Below are 17,448 nucleotides of genomic sequence, written 5' to 3' on the forward strand. Positions count from 1 at the left end.
GGGACTCGTGGGGTGTGGCGGGGGGGCTCTACAGGGGCGGTACTGGGGACTCCTAGGGGCCCTGCCAGCAGTGACACCAAGGCGGCCGTACCAGGCACCGCCACGGGCGGAGGTACCCTAGCTGGGACGGGTGTGACCCCTGGGCGGTTTCGAGGCTCTTGAGGTGGGACCGTAGGAGACTGGGAGGGGATTGGGCATGCTGCCTCATGGGCGTGGGGGCTGCCACGTAGACACGGGGTTCCAATCCCGGAAACAGCGTGGTGAAGTCGTGCCTGCGCAGTGTGGCTCTGCGTGCCGGAAGATGGTGCTCATCAAGGGAATTGTGAGTCGGGGTCTGGGGAGCACCGGGTGGGTGAAGCGGGGCAAGCCTCCAACCCCTCTCCCAGGCAGGAGCTCGAGGGCCGGATAAAAACGTCTGACGGCTGGAAGCGGCTCGCAGGCCATAGTTTGCCCACCCCAATCTAAGTGCATTGGTTACCTTTTTGTGATCTCTTTCCATGCACATTCCCGTGCTTGAGGTTTACTAGCCCAAATCTTAAACTTAAATATTCATTTCAAGTGGTTTGTTTGATTGTAAAATATACAGTTTGCTCTTTCTTGGTTAGTTGCATATGTCAGCCATTCCGGGAAGAGAAACAACACCCTATGTCTTGTGCAACTAGCCAGTGCGACGCAGATTGAGAATATGGTTCATGAGCAATCAGCGGATCAGGTTCTAAGTACTGAAGAAATTCATGATAACTTTCCAAGAATGAACAAAGTTAGAACCTCAAAGAACAAAGTAAGGCCTAGATCCTCACCTCCATGACAGCTCTGCACAGTGCAGCTGAGGAGATGGGGGGGGAACACTTTCCCCATCTCAGGGGCTGCTGGGTGCCAGTTTGGCTGTCGGTGTTCCTTAGAGTAGCCTCAGAGCTGCTCCAAATTGCACTGGCTCGTAATTGCCGCCACATGCCCTGACTCTGCCCCCTCAAGCCCTGGAAAAATCCCCAGTTGCCCATTTAGAGCAGCTTTCCAACTGCTTTGTGCTAGCAGAGCTGTGCCCACAGCGTCCGCCAGAATCTGACTCGGATTGAGGATTTTGGGTTCTGTTCTGTGAATTGTTCATGAAAAGAAAAAAAAAATTCACCTTTTTAATTGAGCAAATTATTCCTTGCCAGGAATAACTATTTTGTTACTTGAGCATTAATATAGACCCATCGGACGCAGAAGGAATACAGCACTATCCACGTTACAAAAATGACCTTTTTATGAATCGACACTATTTTACAGTGTGGAATTTTGACTTGAATCAAGCAAGAAGCAAAGTAAAACAGTAGCCTTAGGCAAGTGAAACCTAAAAATCCGCGTGACGACTTCTCCGTATGCTACAAAAACACGAACTAAAATAAATGCTCTATACAATACTGCAGTAATGAATACACCGTTCTAAAATAAGCAAGGACATAAATAAAATATTTACATTTCAAGTACAAAATCTTGCAGTTGAATTCAGTATGAAGAAATCGGTTTATTCCTTTTCATTGTTACCAACTACTGTTCATGTACTCCTAGCTGGCAAAGTCTTTGGATCCAGAACATAGAACAATATTTTATGTGCATTATTTAATCTCTGAATTTTTCCCCGTTAGGCCAAAGTTTGAAGTTGTTTAACATCAGGCAAAAATAAGATTTTTATGGTGATTGCATTTAACTAAGGATGTTAACAGGGTAATACGATTGGCCCCAAATATGTTTGCTTCATAGCTCTCCTTTGTGGTGCAATAAAAAGAAAATCAGAAATTGATGAACATTAATTACTAGAGTTGAGTGAGCATAGAAATGATGTCTCCAGAAATTCAGTAATGATCCCCAACTGCAGCTGAGCAGATGTACTTAGATTAGCTTATTGGCAGGTAGCTATTCCTTTTAGAATATATTTAATCAAATATGGGTACTGTAATGGTGCTTTGGTATGTTTCTAATCTGTTGGTGTACACTGAACTCTTGGTGAACTTCTGCGTTGGGTAACTCTTCTCATCTTGGCCTGGCCAAAGCAGATGTCTCTTTGTTGCCTTCTGATCCCTGTTCTTTCTCTCCGCCTAGGTGAATTCTGCAGAGACTGGAATAAGCTTTGCTGCGCCACCTCTCTTTCAACGCAGTTAAAAGTTAATGCTATGCCTATGTTGCTCTTCATAACTCGGGAAGTACCATCAGACGTGCCATCGAAACATCTACCCAGAGCTATTTCCTTGGCTATGCTAGGGTTCTGGTCAGTGACTGTGTAGATTCCATAATTATGTCCAAGAGGGTCAAGCGGTGCCAACATTGTGTACTCCCCGGATTCATTATTTACAGCAAGGGGGGGGTGGTTCACTAGATATTCCTGGAGCATGCTATTAACACTTTCTCTATAGCACTTTCCTTGGGGAATGATTCTCACCAGTGTACGGTCCACACGGGCTTGGTCATACAGCATTCCACTGCACTTAAATTCCAGGCACACTGTGGAAAGATTGGATTGCTCCATGTCTCGAATGGTGCGCACATCTCGGATGCCGTAAAGCTTGCCAACTGTGTACGGATGCGTGCCACCCATGTTGTGAGATCTTATGTTCACCTCTTGGGGTCCGTTAATTTTTACTTTCATATAACATGCCCTATATTCCATTGGGTTGGGCCACCAAGCCTGGTAGTCTTCAGTCCAACTCATTGGGTCATTTTCATTGAAGGGAACTGTATTGTAATCATACCGGTCTCTCTCTACTCTGTAAAATCTGAAATGAGCGGCACTGTAGTGCGCTTGCTCACATTCTCTTAGGTTTTCTCTGGCGTAGATGGGGCCATTGCTCTCTCCTGCCGTGCTCGGACTTGGTTTGGCCACCGTGATACTGAAGGCAGTTTTCTTAATTCTAGGATCCATGTGATCTGTCCTCCTGTAGTTGAGCTTGTTGAGATACGGCTGCGGGACTCCGACGGCGTTAGGGTTGAGTCTGGGAGAAGAGGGCACAGCTTCAAGTTCTTCTCCCTCCAGGCTTGCCAGGATATAAGCTGAGTAGGCATCTGGACGTTGCTCATCGCAGAAAGCTGGTAAGCAAGCCCCATTGGGACCAGTGACTGCACTGTCAAAGCGTCCCCATGCTCTAGGGTTGGATGAATAACCTGATGCAGGCTCCATGTTTATAAGGGAAATCACAGCCCCCTCAACTTGTTCGCTGGGCAGAAATCTCTCACTTCTGTAAGCTCGTACCTTGACGTAACACCTTCTGCTCTCTGGGACATCCAGGTTGAAGAGCCTCCTCTCTCTGATCTCCATATTCCCAACCAAGAAAATTCTTTCCTCCCGTTTGCGACGTGTGCTTTGGTCAGGTTTGAAGTCCCCTTCTTCCTCCCACAATCCTGTCTCTGGGTTCAGTGACCAAAGCTTCATCTGCTGCAGGTGTTCTGGTATCCTGACCTGTGCAGAGTCCAGGTGAACCCTTACTTTCCCTGCATTAAGAAACTCGGTGGCTGTTTCATCAGTGAAGTCCATGGAAAACATGCCATATGTGTGCAGCGGGAGCATGTCGCCTTCCTCATTTATGTAGTTCAGGTCACTTTGTGCTGCTGTAGCTGTTGACATATTTCTTGGGTCCAGAAACGTAACACTGGCTTTCACTTTGCCTGTGTAGAGTTCACCATTCTGCCTATAAAACGTATTGGGAGGAATTTCTAGTTCAGCTATTGGATCATCCCCTTCCATGTCTCCTAAGGGAATCGTGTTCGTTTCAGAGGACTCTAACATAACTGGGGCTTTCTTTCTTAGTAACTTGATCTCGTGAAACACGCCACCTCCCTTTTTGTTGAAAGGCAAAACTTTAGTCGTGTTCACAAACTTCTGTAGGCGGTCGACGAAAGTAAGAACCAGCCTCTCTGTGTCTGCTGGGACGTGGACAGAGAAGGTTCCCTTGTAGCCAGTCATGCTGATTCTGTTGTTCCCTATGTATATATGGCCAAACCTTATTGGTTCACCATTATCTGCAGCTATGGCTCTCCCTCGGACTGTCATCTTGATCTCAGTGCACACGCTACAGCCACATTCCACAGCAACTTTAGTGGGAAGGGTGTATCCACTGCACGATATTTCTCTTATTTCCATTTTGGAGACCCCACAGCAGTAAGCAGCACGGTCTTTGCACTGGAGTCCTTGATCTATCTTTCCAGTGCATATGTTTGCTGGACATTTACCAACGTCGTAGTACAAGGAGTTAGTTGCGTTTTGGAAACAGTCATGTGGGAGTCTGATGAAGTAGCTTTCAGGTCTTGGATCGCAGGAAGCTTCATCGCTTGCTGTTAAAATAGATTTTATTAGTGAATGTGTAGATCTTTCTGTGCTGTTTGTTGCCACATGATACATCTGAACCCCTCAGATATTGATAACCATTATTTCAATAGCAATAAGGTTTTTAAATTCAGAATAATTGGATGCGTTACAAGCTTCTGTTTAGTCAAATGCCTGTGGTTCTAGTTCAGCAAAGCACATGCTTAAAAGATGTGATTAAGGTCCGTCTATTCAGAAAAGCACTCAAGCATGTGCTTAACATCCCATTCAAATGAAGAATTTCCTTTAGTTATTAAGGTTAAGCATGTGCCTGAGTGTTTTGCTCAATAGGGATGAACTTAAACATATGCTTAAAGTAAGGCACGTGCTTAAGCGCTTTGTTGAACTGGGGCCTCAGCCCCAGTATCTAAAAGGACTGAGGGCTGGTCCACACTGGAGCGGGGGATGGATATAGGAAACGCAACTTCAGCTACGAGAATAGCGTAGCTGAAGTCGACGTTTCCTATATCGAACTAAAAGTACTTACTTCGGGTCCACGCAGCGCAAGCAGGCTCCCCCGTCGACAGCGCTTCCTCCTCTCGGCGAGCAGGAGTTCCGCAGTCGACGGGGGAGCGCTTCTGGGATCGATCTATCGCGTCCAGATGAGACGCGATAAATCGATCCCAGAAGATCGATCTCTACCCGCCGAATTAGGCGGGTAGTGTGGACCAGATACTCCGCTCATATGGCAGTGAGTGCAAAGGACAATTATTTTGGGTAGGTCATTAAACTGAAAGTTGGTAGGTGATCCAAAGTGCACAGGACTGTCTGGCTAATATTGAATGTATCTTGTATTAATGTGCTAATAATGAATATTATTTCTGCAAAACTTGTCCTAAATTGCCTCAACAAAACTGATTTTGCACATTGGCAATTCCCAACTTCTTGTAACATGCCACGTTTTCTTACCTAGTACAGAAAGTTTAGCAGCTTGGGATTTCACAGACCCGGCATCGTTGCTCGCCTTGCAGAAATACTCTCCTGCTTGGTCTATGTTCAGGTTCCTTAACGCCAGCTTGCTGTTATATTTGTACACTGAGGAATCCAGCAAAGTTCCATTGTGGTACCTGTAAGAAACAGAAATCATTCCATAGCCTGATAAAAAGTGAAGGGGCGGGGGACGGATAGCTCAGTGGTTTGAGCATTGGCCTGCTAAACCCAGGGTTGTGAGTTCAATCCTTGAGGGGGCTACTTCGGGATCTGGGGCAAAATCAGTACTTGGTCCTGCTAGTGAAGGCAGGGGGCTTGGCTTGATGACCCTTCAGGGTCCCTTCCAGTTCTATGAGATAGGTATATCTCCATATAAAGTATAAAGGAAAGGAAAACTGGATGGGGCAAGGAAAGGATGGTTTTAGTGGCTACTGCACAGGACTGGAAATAGAGACATGGGTTTTATTCCTGCCTCTGCCACAGATGGCTGGGTTGCTCAGTTTTCCGCTCTGCAAAATTGGAATAATATTACCTAATGGAGCTGGTGTGAGCTTTTAACTCTCTAATAATGCGCTTTGAAATCCTTAAGTAGAAGGCCCTACAGAAGAGCAAAGTATTTTTATGAGTATCTGGTAAATACGTTATTGTGGGGCTGTCCACATTTTGACATTGAGGGATACATTGGCAACTCTCTAGGAGCCTGTAGATAGTCCTAGTTATAATTTACACTTTGCATATATTTATTTTAACAATAAACAGCCCTAATATCTGCCTGTGCTTGTATTGTCATTGATGGATGGCTAGAACTTGCTCGTTGGTTGAGTCACCAGCACTGAAACCAAAATGCTCAAGCATTCACAGAGATATTGGAGGGATATATTAGACCACTCGGAATTTGTCTGTGGTTTGAAAGCTTTTATCACCAGACCATATCCCACCCCAACAGAAGGGAATGGGAGTCTTTCCAGTGACTCCTGTGGGCATTGGACCCAGGCCATCTGTGTGTTGGAGATCTCTCTCAAACTGGTAAAAACGTTGACAGGTAAAAACATTTAAGTATGACCATTGCACATCAGTCTTGGGCTGGATTCAGGTCTGGGGTAAACTCAGTGATGTTAAATAAGCTCAGAATTTAGCTGTGGGTCTTTGGTATGTTAGGCTAGTCTGTGCTGAGAATTTCTAGCAATTTTCCTACCATGGCACTTTGCCCACTGGTTCAGCTTAACTGTTGCTAAAAACTGTGGAAATGCTTGTGCATGATTTTTGCCACCATGTCACCAGGGTAAGATACATGATTGTCAAAATGCCTTCACTTGGCCTATGCTGGGGCTTCTACCATTTCTGGCACATGTAGAACCACAATGGTCCTAAACTGGGTAAAAATTCTTACTGTAAATCCAGCTTTAGCATAGCCAGCCCCCACAGGTTGCATCTAAAACACAGCAGACTGGCGAATGGCTACCGACCACATTTGAAGGTTCTGCTGGATTAGGGGTTTTTGAATTATTATTTATATATTTTTTCCATACAAACTCTAACTGCAGACTTGTACAAGAAGTAATATACACCTCTACCTCGATATAACGCTGTCCTTGGGAGCCAAAAAATCTTACCGCGTTATAGGTGAAACTGTGTTATATTGATCCACCGGAGTGCACAGCCCCGCCCCCCCGGAGCACTGCTTTACCGCGTTATATCCAAATTCGTGTTATATCGGGTGGCGTTACATCGAGGTAGCGGTGTAGTATAAATCTTAGAGAGACAATTATTTACAATAATAATTTCCCATGCTATAAAGTCCTACACATTATATCTGTCACATTTCAAAAATATATTTGCTAAGACAATAAGGAGATAAAAATAAAATATACACTACAGAGAAAATTACTCTCTGATCCATCAGTTTTACTGTATCAACTCATCACACAAGGTAAGGGCCAGATTGTGGATAGCACCTTTCACCATCAGCAGTCCAACTAATGTCAATCTTTGTGGAGTAAAGTACTACTTGCGGTGTGTAAGCACTATTATAATCTGGCCCTAAGTCAGCAGTGTGCTTTGATTTAGGTTGCATTTTGGGCATCTTTATACTAAACTCTTCCTCAATAGCAAGAGAATTCTGCGGGGGATTTTTGAGATTCCAGATGCAAATGACCTGACACACTATTTATTGACCGGAAGCCCTTCAAGCCAGGGATTGATTCTTTTCTATGGTTCTGCAGCACCCAGCACAGTTGGGACATTTGGGCACGACCGTACTATAAATGCTTCCTCCTAACAATAATATAAGGATTTACTGTGATTCTGCAGAGGAACCTAAATGCAGAGGAACTCCTAAGAGCATTGTTGCATCTCTTATAGCTGTAGCACACTCAGAGGCAAAAAATAACTTTGTGGGCCGCCTTTAATTGCTTACCAGAGATACTGAGCAGGGGCTGGATTCCCGACAGCTTTACAGCAGAGTAGCACACTTTGCCCTATTTGCCTCACTTTATCCACCGGATTCTTTACAATGTATGGCTTGTCTGTGGGAGGGAAGAAAATCCGCATTCTTTTCAGTTTAAAACCACGGTTAGATTTGATGAATGTTAAAAGCAGCAGCAAACTCCCGAGCAATCAGTGGATCATAGCAGTAAATTTTATTGCCAGGAGTCTTTGTCTGTAGTTACCTGCTCTTTTCAGACGCACGTGGATTATTGAGGATTTCTTGGTGCTTTCAGGTACGGGGACAGTCACAGTGGCGTATCTGGCCTTTTTTATTTTCAGAATGTTTTTGCCGTCGGGGCACACTCCAGGAATCCTAAACCCTCCGTTACTATCGGACTCCGTTAACAGCTTCAGATTCTCAGACTGCACGTAGACAGTAGCTTCAGCAGCTGGTGCGCCGTCTGCAAGGGAGACCATCCCATGCAGTACGTGGTCCTCACACATGCAGGAATCGCACTCCGCATTCACGCGGCCCATGGAGCAAGTGAGGTTGCACTCTGGGGAAGGAAGGCGTGTAGGTTAAAATGGAGCATTCGGATTCAGTCTGGTAATGCTTTCCATTAAGGACCTTGAGTCTTATTGTAATTCAAATTGACTAAGGCAGATATTGCACGGGAAATAAATTTGATCCAAAACACATTTTTATTGATGATCAAGAGCTGTGTATTAGAAGCAGATTGACTACAGAGCCGTTACATTTTCATTAAGTGATCGCTTTATGACTATTGGTCACTATCTTGAAATAACTAGCTACGGTGAACATTCCATTCTACCTCCCAGCATGGAACCTTGGGGAAATTTGAATCTAGTTTTGGATGTGAACTTTCCAAGTTGGCCACAGCTATACAATGGGCCAAATTAAACCACAAATCCAAACGCCTTAAACACTGGGAAAGTTGGGATGCAGATCCAAGTGTACAGGTCATGACTCAGGTCTGTCTATAAAACAAACTACCCAGTTAACTCTCTGGGTCCAGTTCTGTCCTGACTTGACTATGCAATGGGGGGTACTGCATGGCCATTCTCTGAGGACAGAATTAGGGGTCTAATAGATTAACTCCAAAACAGTGAGTCTCAACTTTTTCCAAAGGTGGACTACACCTAATAGAGAGTGTTTCAGGGAACCATCTCCCTTTCCAATCACAATGGGCTCACACCATTTCTTCTTTCATTCACAATTGCTTAATTGCCCTGTGGCAACTACAGTAATATTAGGAAAGTATATAACGTAATTTGCCTACTTTTAATGCTACTTACCATGTGCTAATAAGAGGAGAACTAACACCACGTAACCAGCCAGCAGACCACTAGCAAGTACTCTGCAGACTACCAGTGGTCCATGGGCCACAGTTTGAGTGCTGCTCTAACAGGACATTAAGCGTAGATGCTCCTTAATCCAAGAGATCCACAGCATCCCTGATGGAGCCCTGAGGGTTTCCCACGCTTTGATCCCCTAATTTTGATGCTTTGGTATTTTAATTTTAGCTCATCTCTGGAGCCCTCTGTTTAATCACAGGGTAAGCACAGCACAGACCGCAGCAGTATGAATTCCCCATGCTTCCCCATCAGTGTACTTCAGCCATGACCTGACAGGATCACCTGCGGGGTGAAGGGGTAGATCAGGCTTTATGGCTTATTCAGTCCTTGAGCTCCTGCCAGATTCTGGCAAGAAAGATGCTAAAACCGTCCTGGTGGTTCCTGAACACTAGTAGTTGGAGTGAGACCGTGACATTATTCCAGGTAGGTAAGGGACAGTGTAATAAAGTTTATATGAGCACCTGAACAAGAATGTCCAATGCAGAGTCGCCCTTCCTCAGTCGCTTCATTACAGTGCAGGTCCAAGTGGCTCTCTGCCAGGCAGGTTCTGATACGGGTCTGGACACCAGTTTTGCTGCATTCTGCTGAGCATGCACTCCATTTCGACCATGGAGACCAAAACCTTTTTGAATCGTGCAGCAAAGACCCTTGAATGACATCATTGCTGTGTTACTAAGATGCATGTTACATATACTATGGGTATGTCTACACCCAGCCGCTAGTTCGGCGGCTGGGAATCGAAGTTCTGGGTTCGACTTATCGCGTCTTGTCTGGACGCGATAAGTCGAACCAGGAAGTGATTGCCGTCGACGAGAGGAGTACCGCGGCGTCGATGGGGGAACCGCGGCGTCGACGGGGGAGCCTGCCTGCCGCGTGTGGACCAAGGTAAGTTCGAACTAAGGTACTTCGAACTTCAGCTACGTTATTCACGTAGCTGAAGTTGCGTACCTTAGTTCGAATTGGGGGGTAAGTGTAGACCAAGCCTGTGTATTCTCTCATGCCTGGGAAAAAGGCAGTGATTTTTTAAAATCATTTAGATTTAAAAAAACCCGAAACATATTAATGATTCTGAGTAATAAGCTATGAGAAGACTTCCGAATGCATCTGACTTAAATCTGTGCAGGCTACTACATTCAGAATTACTAAAGTAAAGCTCAAGGGCAATAGGTGCTTAGTCTTGAATGTCTTTGTTTTAAAGGAAATCAAACAGATATTGTCACTTACATGGAAGGATATAAGAGTGTTGGCACAAGCTAGTCCAATGACTCTGATAATAATAATTAAACAAACGTTGTCTACAATAACATAGGTACATCTCTCATTGTGAGAATTGCACTTGTTTTACGGAGGGCAGAACAGAACCCTGGAATACTACTTAGCACTTACATAGCATTTTATGTGTCAGATTATTTGCAGTGCGTGGTATGGTCTTGTGTATGGTTAGGATCTTCAGACCCTTCAGTTAAAAAAGTTACTAGATGGAATTAATGTAATTTAAATGGCTTGCTTGCAAAATACACGGTCTGCTCGAAGTGTTTAAAAGTCACCATGCCCCATAAAATATTTATTAGCACATTCTTTTAAATACGTACAAATCTGCTTTTATGGAAAAATGTCTATGCACCATGTTATATGTTCTTCCAGCTGTTGTAATAGACCAGCTAGAAGGTCAGGTTACCTGGTAGGAATGCAGACAGATGCCCAGCTAAGTGTCTGAATAACAGTGTTGGAATATGAACCCCCTGTCTTATAAAAGCAGATGTTTTATGTGGACTTTGGTGGCTGGAGAAGGAAAGCGAAGTACAGCAGCCGCAGAACTGTAATGGCTGGCTCGTCGAGAAGTGCCATGGCTTAAATGCACATTTTAAAGCTGTTGGCGCCTGAAATCCCGCGTTCTGGTTGGTTGATCTGACAGATAACAGTCTCAAAAGAGGACCGTACAAGCGAAAACGCTTTTATGGGGTGAATGATAAGTAGAGCCCTGTGTTTTATGCAAACGTGAAATAGCACAAAATAAAACAAAAAAACGAAGATTCAAACAACATAAAATGAAAAACTCAACCCTCAGCGGAAGCTCCTGTATCTCCTGTCGTGTCAGCCTGGGCCTGGTGTATGGGGTTGCAGCATCACTCAGGTTTGGCCCAACCGCCCCTCCATCATGAGGATGGGGGAGTGGTCGGGCCAAATTTGCGTGAGTGACACTGTGACCCTGGGTGCCAGGTCACAATGCCCGGAGCAGGGAGCCAGGCCCAGCCCTGCAGGACAACAGCCATCACTGCAGGTCGGATGCAAGGTGGACTTGCTCTGCAACCATCCCCTCATGGCCTCCCCCCGGGGCAGGGCCCAACTCCTTGGCGGGGGAATGGATAAAATGAAATTATAATCGATTCCTGAAACATAAAAGCAATTTCACGGGGCTTTAATTATGAGCCCTGTTTTATGTTTGGAGCCCGGGTCAAGAGACTCAGGCTTGTGCTATTGTGCTAAAAATAGTAGACATTGCAGTTCAGGCTGGAGCTCGGGCTCTGAAGCCCAAGGAGGACAATGGGCTCCAGAACCTGGGCTCCAGCCCAAGCCGCAGCGTCCACACACCTATTTTTAGCGTCCTAGCATGAGCCCCGCACCGTAGCAATGATCCGGGCTCTGCTGCTCACTGTGTAGACATACCCTGCACATCCTTGTTGGATGGCATGTTGGACCTTATTGCTTTAAGAGTGACATGCTAAATAGTCATTCCAACCCCCCGGAGAGCTGCTGCGCTTACCTATGGGACACAGGAAACGTACGGCATAATTCAAACAGGTTTTTCCTGCCAGCTGCTCCTTATTCAAACACCAGAATCCCTCCTGTAGGCTAGCGTGGACCACTTGGCCTGTGTTCTGGGCAGGAACCCAGTCTGTGGTTCGTGCTTCGATTCGCGTGGGTCTCTCGCACACCTTGTCCCTGAAGTAAAACCTGATGGCGTCTAAACGTTCGTGATCCCCGTTGCCGCCTGGATGATCAACATTGAACCATGTGGTCCACTCCCCATGATCTGGATAACAGAAAGGAGGCTGCAGTACTGACAGTCAGCTTTGGAGGTGTGATCACCACACCACTTTCTGGCTCTTGTTCCCATTTAATTTTCATCTTGAATGTTTTTTTTTTTTTTCTCCTGTGTGTCCACAGACTGGGACTGGGGTGTCAGGAATCCTGGATGCTAATGCCAGCTGTGTTGTGTTAACATGGGTAAGTCCCTTAACCTCTCTGTGCCATAAAAGGTGGGTATAATACCTCCCTGAGAAGGATGTATGAGACTTAATCCCTTAATGTTTGCATGGTGCTTTGAGATCCCTGTTTCCAAGTGTGGTCAAGTCTAGAAGCTTCTGTTCTAAGCCAGCGGTTCTCAAACTGTGGGTTGGGACCCCAAAGTGGGTCACGGTCCCTTTTTAATGGGGTCGCCAGGGCTGGCATTAGGCTTCCTGGGGCCGAAGCCAAAGCCCTGCCGCACAGGGCCAAAGCTGAAGCCTGAGGGACCCCCTGTTCTAAACAAATTTGTCAATATTAGATATTTCCCCTTGTCATGAAACATGGGTTATCCCCAACTGCCGTGTTAGCTCTAACAACAGGCTTGGTAACAAGAGTGAGTTTAACCATCAGTTTAAGGGGGAAACAAGCAGCTCAAATTGGCATCCCAGTTTTTGAGCCAATGCAAATCCTTTATTTGAAATACAGGAGGTGTGTCCCTGGTTTTGTGCTTTTAGCTCATCACACATGGATGGGTCATTCCCACCCCAACCATTGCTAATAATGGTAATGAAGGGAAAATGAGATGGGAAGGTTGGGTAACTGCTGTGAACGTCTGGCACTCACTCTGCCATAACATCATGGTTCAGCGCTTTCAGTATCCGCTGCAATTTTAAATCCTACTCTGTGGTGCCTGACATTAGGGAACATCACTTGAGGCATCTGGGTATTTCCTGGGGATTGGTCCTGCTTTGAGCAGGGGGTTGGACTAGATACCTCCTGAGGTCCCTTCCAACCCTGATATTCTATGATTCTATGAAACAGCTGGAAGGAGCTGATGGGCAAAAATGGCGCTGTGGGTCATTAAATCTGCTTGGTTGTTTATCACCGAGAAATACCCTAGGGTATTGGAGAAAGATACGGGTTGAGTGCAGGGTGACACTGCGCTCAGCATTTCTAGAGGATTCATGCCTGGTGGGCTAACCAGTTAAATTGTTTGGCTTCTCTGCCGCATTCTATTTGGGATGTAGGGCCAAATTCATGGTAGGGAGCTTATCAGAGAACCCACCCACAGCTGATGGGAGCGTTAGATGGAATTTATCTGCCTTCTTTTAGCTCCCCAGCTGCAAAAATGCCACAGAGGCGCATTTCAGGGTGGAGCTTAGGGAGCTGGGGGCCAGATCCTCAGTTGGGGTAAATCGGTGCAGGTCCACTCACTTCAATGGAGTGACACCGATGTAGGGATCTGGCTGGTGGTGTGCACATTTTTGCACATAGGCCCTCTGATTAACCCACGGCACCCACACACAGCCCTGCGTGCAGATATTCCCAGTCCTGGCAGGAACTGTCTGAATGGGGAGAGAGGGTGGGGATGCTTTCAGCTAGAGCAGGGGGGACACATTTACTCTGCTTTAGCAGACCCGTGACAGGAGCTTATTTACATTGATCCAGAACTTGTAGGGGACCCGTGAGAAATTCCAGCCATTGATTCTGACGATGGTGGCTTGTCTTTTCATTTTGCTGGTCGTGTGGGGAGAGCTCTTAATTCTCTGAGTGGTCCTGGGGCTGGGTGCTTTTCTACCCAGCCCAACTTTCTCAGGGCACCTTCCTTCTGCTTGTGCACAGTGTGGGACAAAGTCTCCTTGGAGAGTTCTACTGAAGACTCGAGTGTGGAGGAAGACGTGTGGAGGGAGCCGTCCATCAAACTTCTTCTGAGGGACTGAGACTGGATGATTTCTGGTGGGGGATGGGGTGTAGTGAAACTGCTCCCCATTCAAGATTTCTGTATGCATTCCTCCTCTCTGAGGAACCTTACGTGCCTAAGGGAAGTGTATGAGGCTGGATTCCAGCTAGAGATATGGGCTGTGGTTGTATATTTGACCTTCAGTATTCCCGGAGAGAAGCCCGAAGCATATTGCAGTGACAGCCGAATCCTGCCAGCGGTGGGGATGAGGCCATGGCATAAGTGCCTCATCTTGTTAAACAGGTTGGCTATTAAGCATGGAAAAAAATATACGTGCACAAAACGACCTCTGTCCCCACCAAGCAAAGCTCTGGAGATGGAAAATGACTTACTTGCTAGGTTGTCCTTTACAAAGGGAGTGAGGGGTTTCTGTCTGGGATGGAGCCTGCTGACGGATTGCTTCAGAACCCTCTCACCTGGGGGAGAAGTTTACAACAACAATAAAGACAGGGAAGAATTGGATTTTTTTCCAAAATTTCTTTTAATCCACCCCCAATGTTAGCGCTGCGGGAGCCAGGGAATGGATCGATACTGAGAGATAGCTCAGTAGCTCTGCAGTCACGTGATAAATTGCTGGGGATTCAAAGTATTGATGGTCAAAGGATGTCTCTTTTTTAAAAGCTAGAAGTAATTATTTTTGAAGCAGCCCTGGCTTTATTAATAGTCGATATCCTCAAGAATTTGCTTCTCTGCAATGGGTCTGAGCTACGAAGTTTGGATTTGGGTTTTCATGAAGCTGGGGCTCGCTCGACCCTGCTCTGAGTTACATGGGTACTTCTCCCACTGACTTTAAAAGGAGCACCACCCGTGTAACTTAGTGCATAATTGGGTTTTGATTCAGCCACTCTAGACTTAGGGGCCTGCCAGGAGACTCTGATGTGGATCCAGTTCTCAGTGGCTGTGTTTGGGTCCAGAGTTTCTGTGCACGGCCATCTCAGAGCTTCTGTTTTGCACCAGTAGCTGTCTGGGTAGAGAACTGCTGTGTGACCCTCCTGAGCTACAAAGGGCCTGCATCCTCAGTGGAATTTAACTGTGGGCTGAAAACTTTTGTATTTAAAACTATTTACAATGACAGCCAGACCTCCCGATATTCCCATCCTCGCCAAAAGCAGTCGGTCTGGGAATCTCACAAAAGCGCCTCTTCTCACCAGGTTTCCTTCCTGACAGCAAAGCAGTGGAAATTCTAAGTGAACCAAGCTGTTCTGCAGACCACAGGGCCAAAACCTGGTCCCAGTGAAGCCAATGGCAAAAGTCCCATTGACATCGATGTGACCGGAAATGTAGTCCAATAATCAGTTTCTAGCACTGCTGACTCACTGAAAAAACCCTTCCAAAGTGTGTTACAGATTCCAGGTAATGGCTGCCAACTGCTTTGTTTTATTAATGCTGCAGTTAACCCCAAAGGCTAAATCTTTAACACGGCGGCCTGCCTAGGATTGGGCACTGAGCAAATGCATAGGGGAAAAGAGGAAGGAATGCTCCTCCAAGGCTGCAGCGTGCTACTCTGGCCCCATCTCTGCCCCACACTGAGCCCAGCCCCAAATCTTTGCTGTCTGCATGATTGGAACATGCTTAAGATTCAGTAACCAATGACAATAGTAGCTATGTGCTGCTTTAGAAATGTAGGGCTGGAAGGGACCTCAAGAGCCCACCCCACTGCACTTTGGGGAGCAATAAGCTAGTTTCCCTCCCAACGGGATAAACTATGAGGTTTGAGGCCGAGTAGTATAATCACGCATGGGCAGTGCGTCATTGCTAACTATGAGTGAGCCGTTAGCCCTGTTGTTGGAGGTCAAATATGTTTTGAATGAAATTTAGAACTGTTTAGACTGAAAACTCAGGCAGGCAGGGATGGCTTGTAACACGAATGAGGAACTAGTTTATCACCAGTGTTGCGATTAGATGTTTTTTAATGGCTTTCGTTGAGAGATAAGGAGTTTGTGTGTGTGGACCTGGGCAACAAAGGGATGATCTAGATTTGTTTTCTGTTGCCTTTTTCTTTAGTTAAATTTGTGCTGCTGAAAGGTGTGTGATGGAAAGCTAGAGATGCTGGCCAGAAAATGGAAACCATCATGGATTTTCCCCACATTTCGTTTTGACTTTATGTCAAATACTAATTTTTGCAGAAATTTCCCAACTATCTCTATTGACAGAGACTGAGATCCTGCCTCGAGTCAAAAGAAGGGGGTTATCTGCTCTATTTTATTGCACAGGCAGTGTAACTGCAGGCTTCCTAACCCACATTGCCCCATCTATATGCTGATCCTGCCCTGGATACCATGTCTAAGACAATGTTGACTCTGTGGATTTCAGCCAATCATTGGTGTGCAAACTCCTAGTGTAGACAGAATGAACTGCTATAAGCCATAATTTGCACCAATCTCACTTACTCGTGCTTGAACCCAGGGTAACCTGTACCAGTGCAAATCACGTCTTTGCTGGTCGATATGGGGGGCCAGCAATTCAGCACTGCCACTGATGGCTGGCTGCTGATGGCTGAAATTGGGGGAAATTCCCAGAATAGACCGTGCCTAAGAGGTGACAGTGTAGTAGAGGGCCCACAAACTACACCATGTCATCTGGGGTATGGCTCTCACTTATGCCAGTGGTTCTGGGTTCAAATATTGGAGTAGAGGTGGGGGTGAAAATTAGGGGACTTTGATTAGGGACGAAGGATGGTCCAGTGGTTAGGGCACTAGCCTGGACCTTGGGAAACCTAGTTTCAATTCCCAGCTCTGGTACAGACTTCCTGTGTGACCTTGGGCAAGTCACTTGATGTCTCTGGGCCTCCGTTCCCCATCTGCAAAATTGGGATAATAGCACTGCCCTACCTTACAGGTGTGAGGGGATCAGATCCTACAGTGAGGGGGGCCAGATAAGTACCCTAGATGGGAGATGTTAGCAGGTAGTGCCAATGCACCAGTGATTTTTCTGACGTGGGCAATTCCACTGGGAATAGGCCTGAAAACAACAGTTTATTTCATATAGGCCATCAAACAGCCATCAGCCGGTGACAGCTTTGGGTCACTACCATAATGTTGGTATAAATGTTTAACCTTCACTTAGAACAAATGTGGTGTCCAGAAGAAGGAGCGAGAGAATCCATCCTCTTGCTGCGATCATCCTTTTCTTCACTGGCTGAGCCCCCACTGAGACTGGAGAGTCTGCCAATAATTTTAGTCCCTGGGTAATTTCCCTGAATCAGGTCACCTGTGAAGATAATTTCAATCATCATGGGTCGGATCCAAAGCCCACTGAAGTCAGTGACAGTCTTCCCATGGATGTCAATGGGATTTGGCGGAGGCCCTATCTGATGGTTCTCTCAAAGAGGTCCTACAGGGCAATTCATCAAGGGCCAGATTTTCCCAGCCTTCCTTGGGTTGGGTAACACCTCCCTCCAGATAGA

At 46.1% G+C, this 17,448-nt stretch overlaps 1 protein-coding gene across 1 annotated transcript; it reads right to left on the reverse strand.

The window, feature by feature from the left end:
- Positions 1-1,960: 1,960 nt before the first annotated feature.
- CILP (cartilage intermediate layer protein) lies at positions 1,961-17,165 on the reverse strand. Its single transcript, XM_065412600.1, has 8 exons — positions 17,099-17,165; positions 14,375-14,458; positions 11,838-12,107; positions 9,535-9,720; positions 7,939-8,253; positions 7,686-7,794; positions 5,249-5,406; positions 1,961-4,308 (listed from the first exon to the last, which is right to left on the reverse strand). The coding sequence occupies exons 1-8, from the start codon at positions 17,163-17,165 to the stop codon at positions 1,961-1,963; spliced, it is 3,537 nt and encodes a 1,178-aa protein (XP_065268672.1).
- Positions 17,166-17,448: the final 283 nt, after the last annotated feature.

This window comes from Emys orbicularis, chromosome 10 (assembly GCF_028017835.1).
Source record: "Emys orbicularis isolate rEmyOrb1 chromosome 10, rEmyOrb1.hap1, whole genome shotgun sequence".
Classification (NCBI taxonomy): Eukaryota; Metazoa; Chordata; order Testudines; family Emydidae; genus Emys; species Emys orbicularis.

Coding starts and splice junctions, on each gene's coding strand:
- CILP (XM_065412600.1), bottom strand. CDS start 17,165: ATGATCGCAGCAAGAGGATGGATTCTCTCGCTCCTTCTTCTGGACACC. Junction 9,721..11,837: donor ACGTTTCCTGTGTCCCATAG/GTAAGCGCAGCA, acceptor ATGTCATTCAAG/GGTCTTTGCTGCACGATTCA. Junction 8,254..9,534: donor CATTGGACATTCTTGTTCAG/GTGCTCATATAA, acceptor TTCCTTCCCCAG/AGTGCAACCTCACTTGCTCC.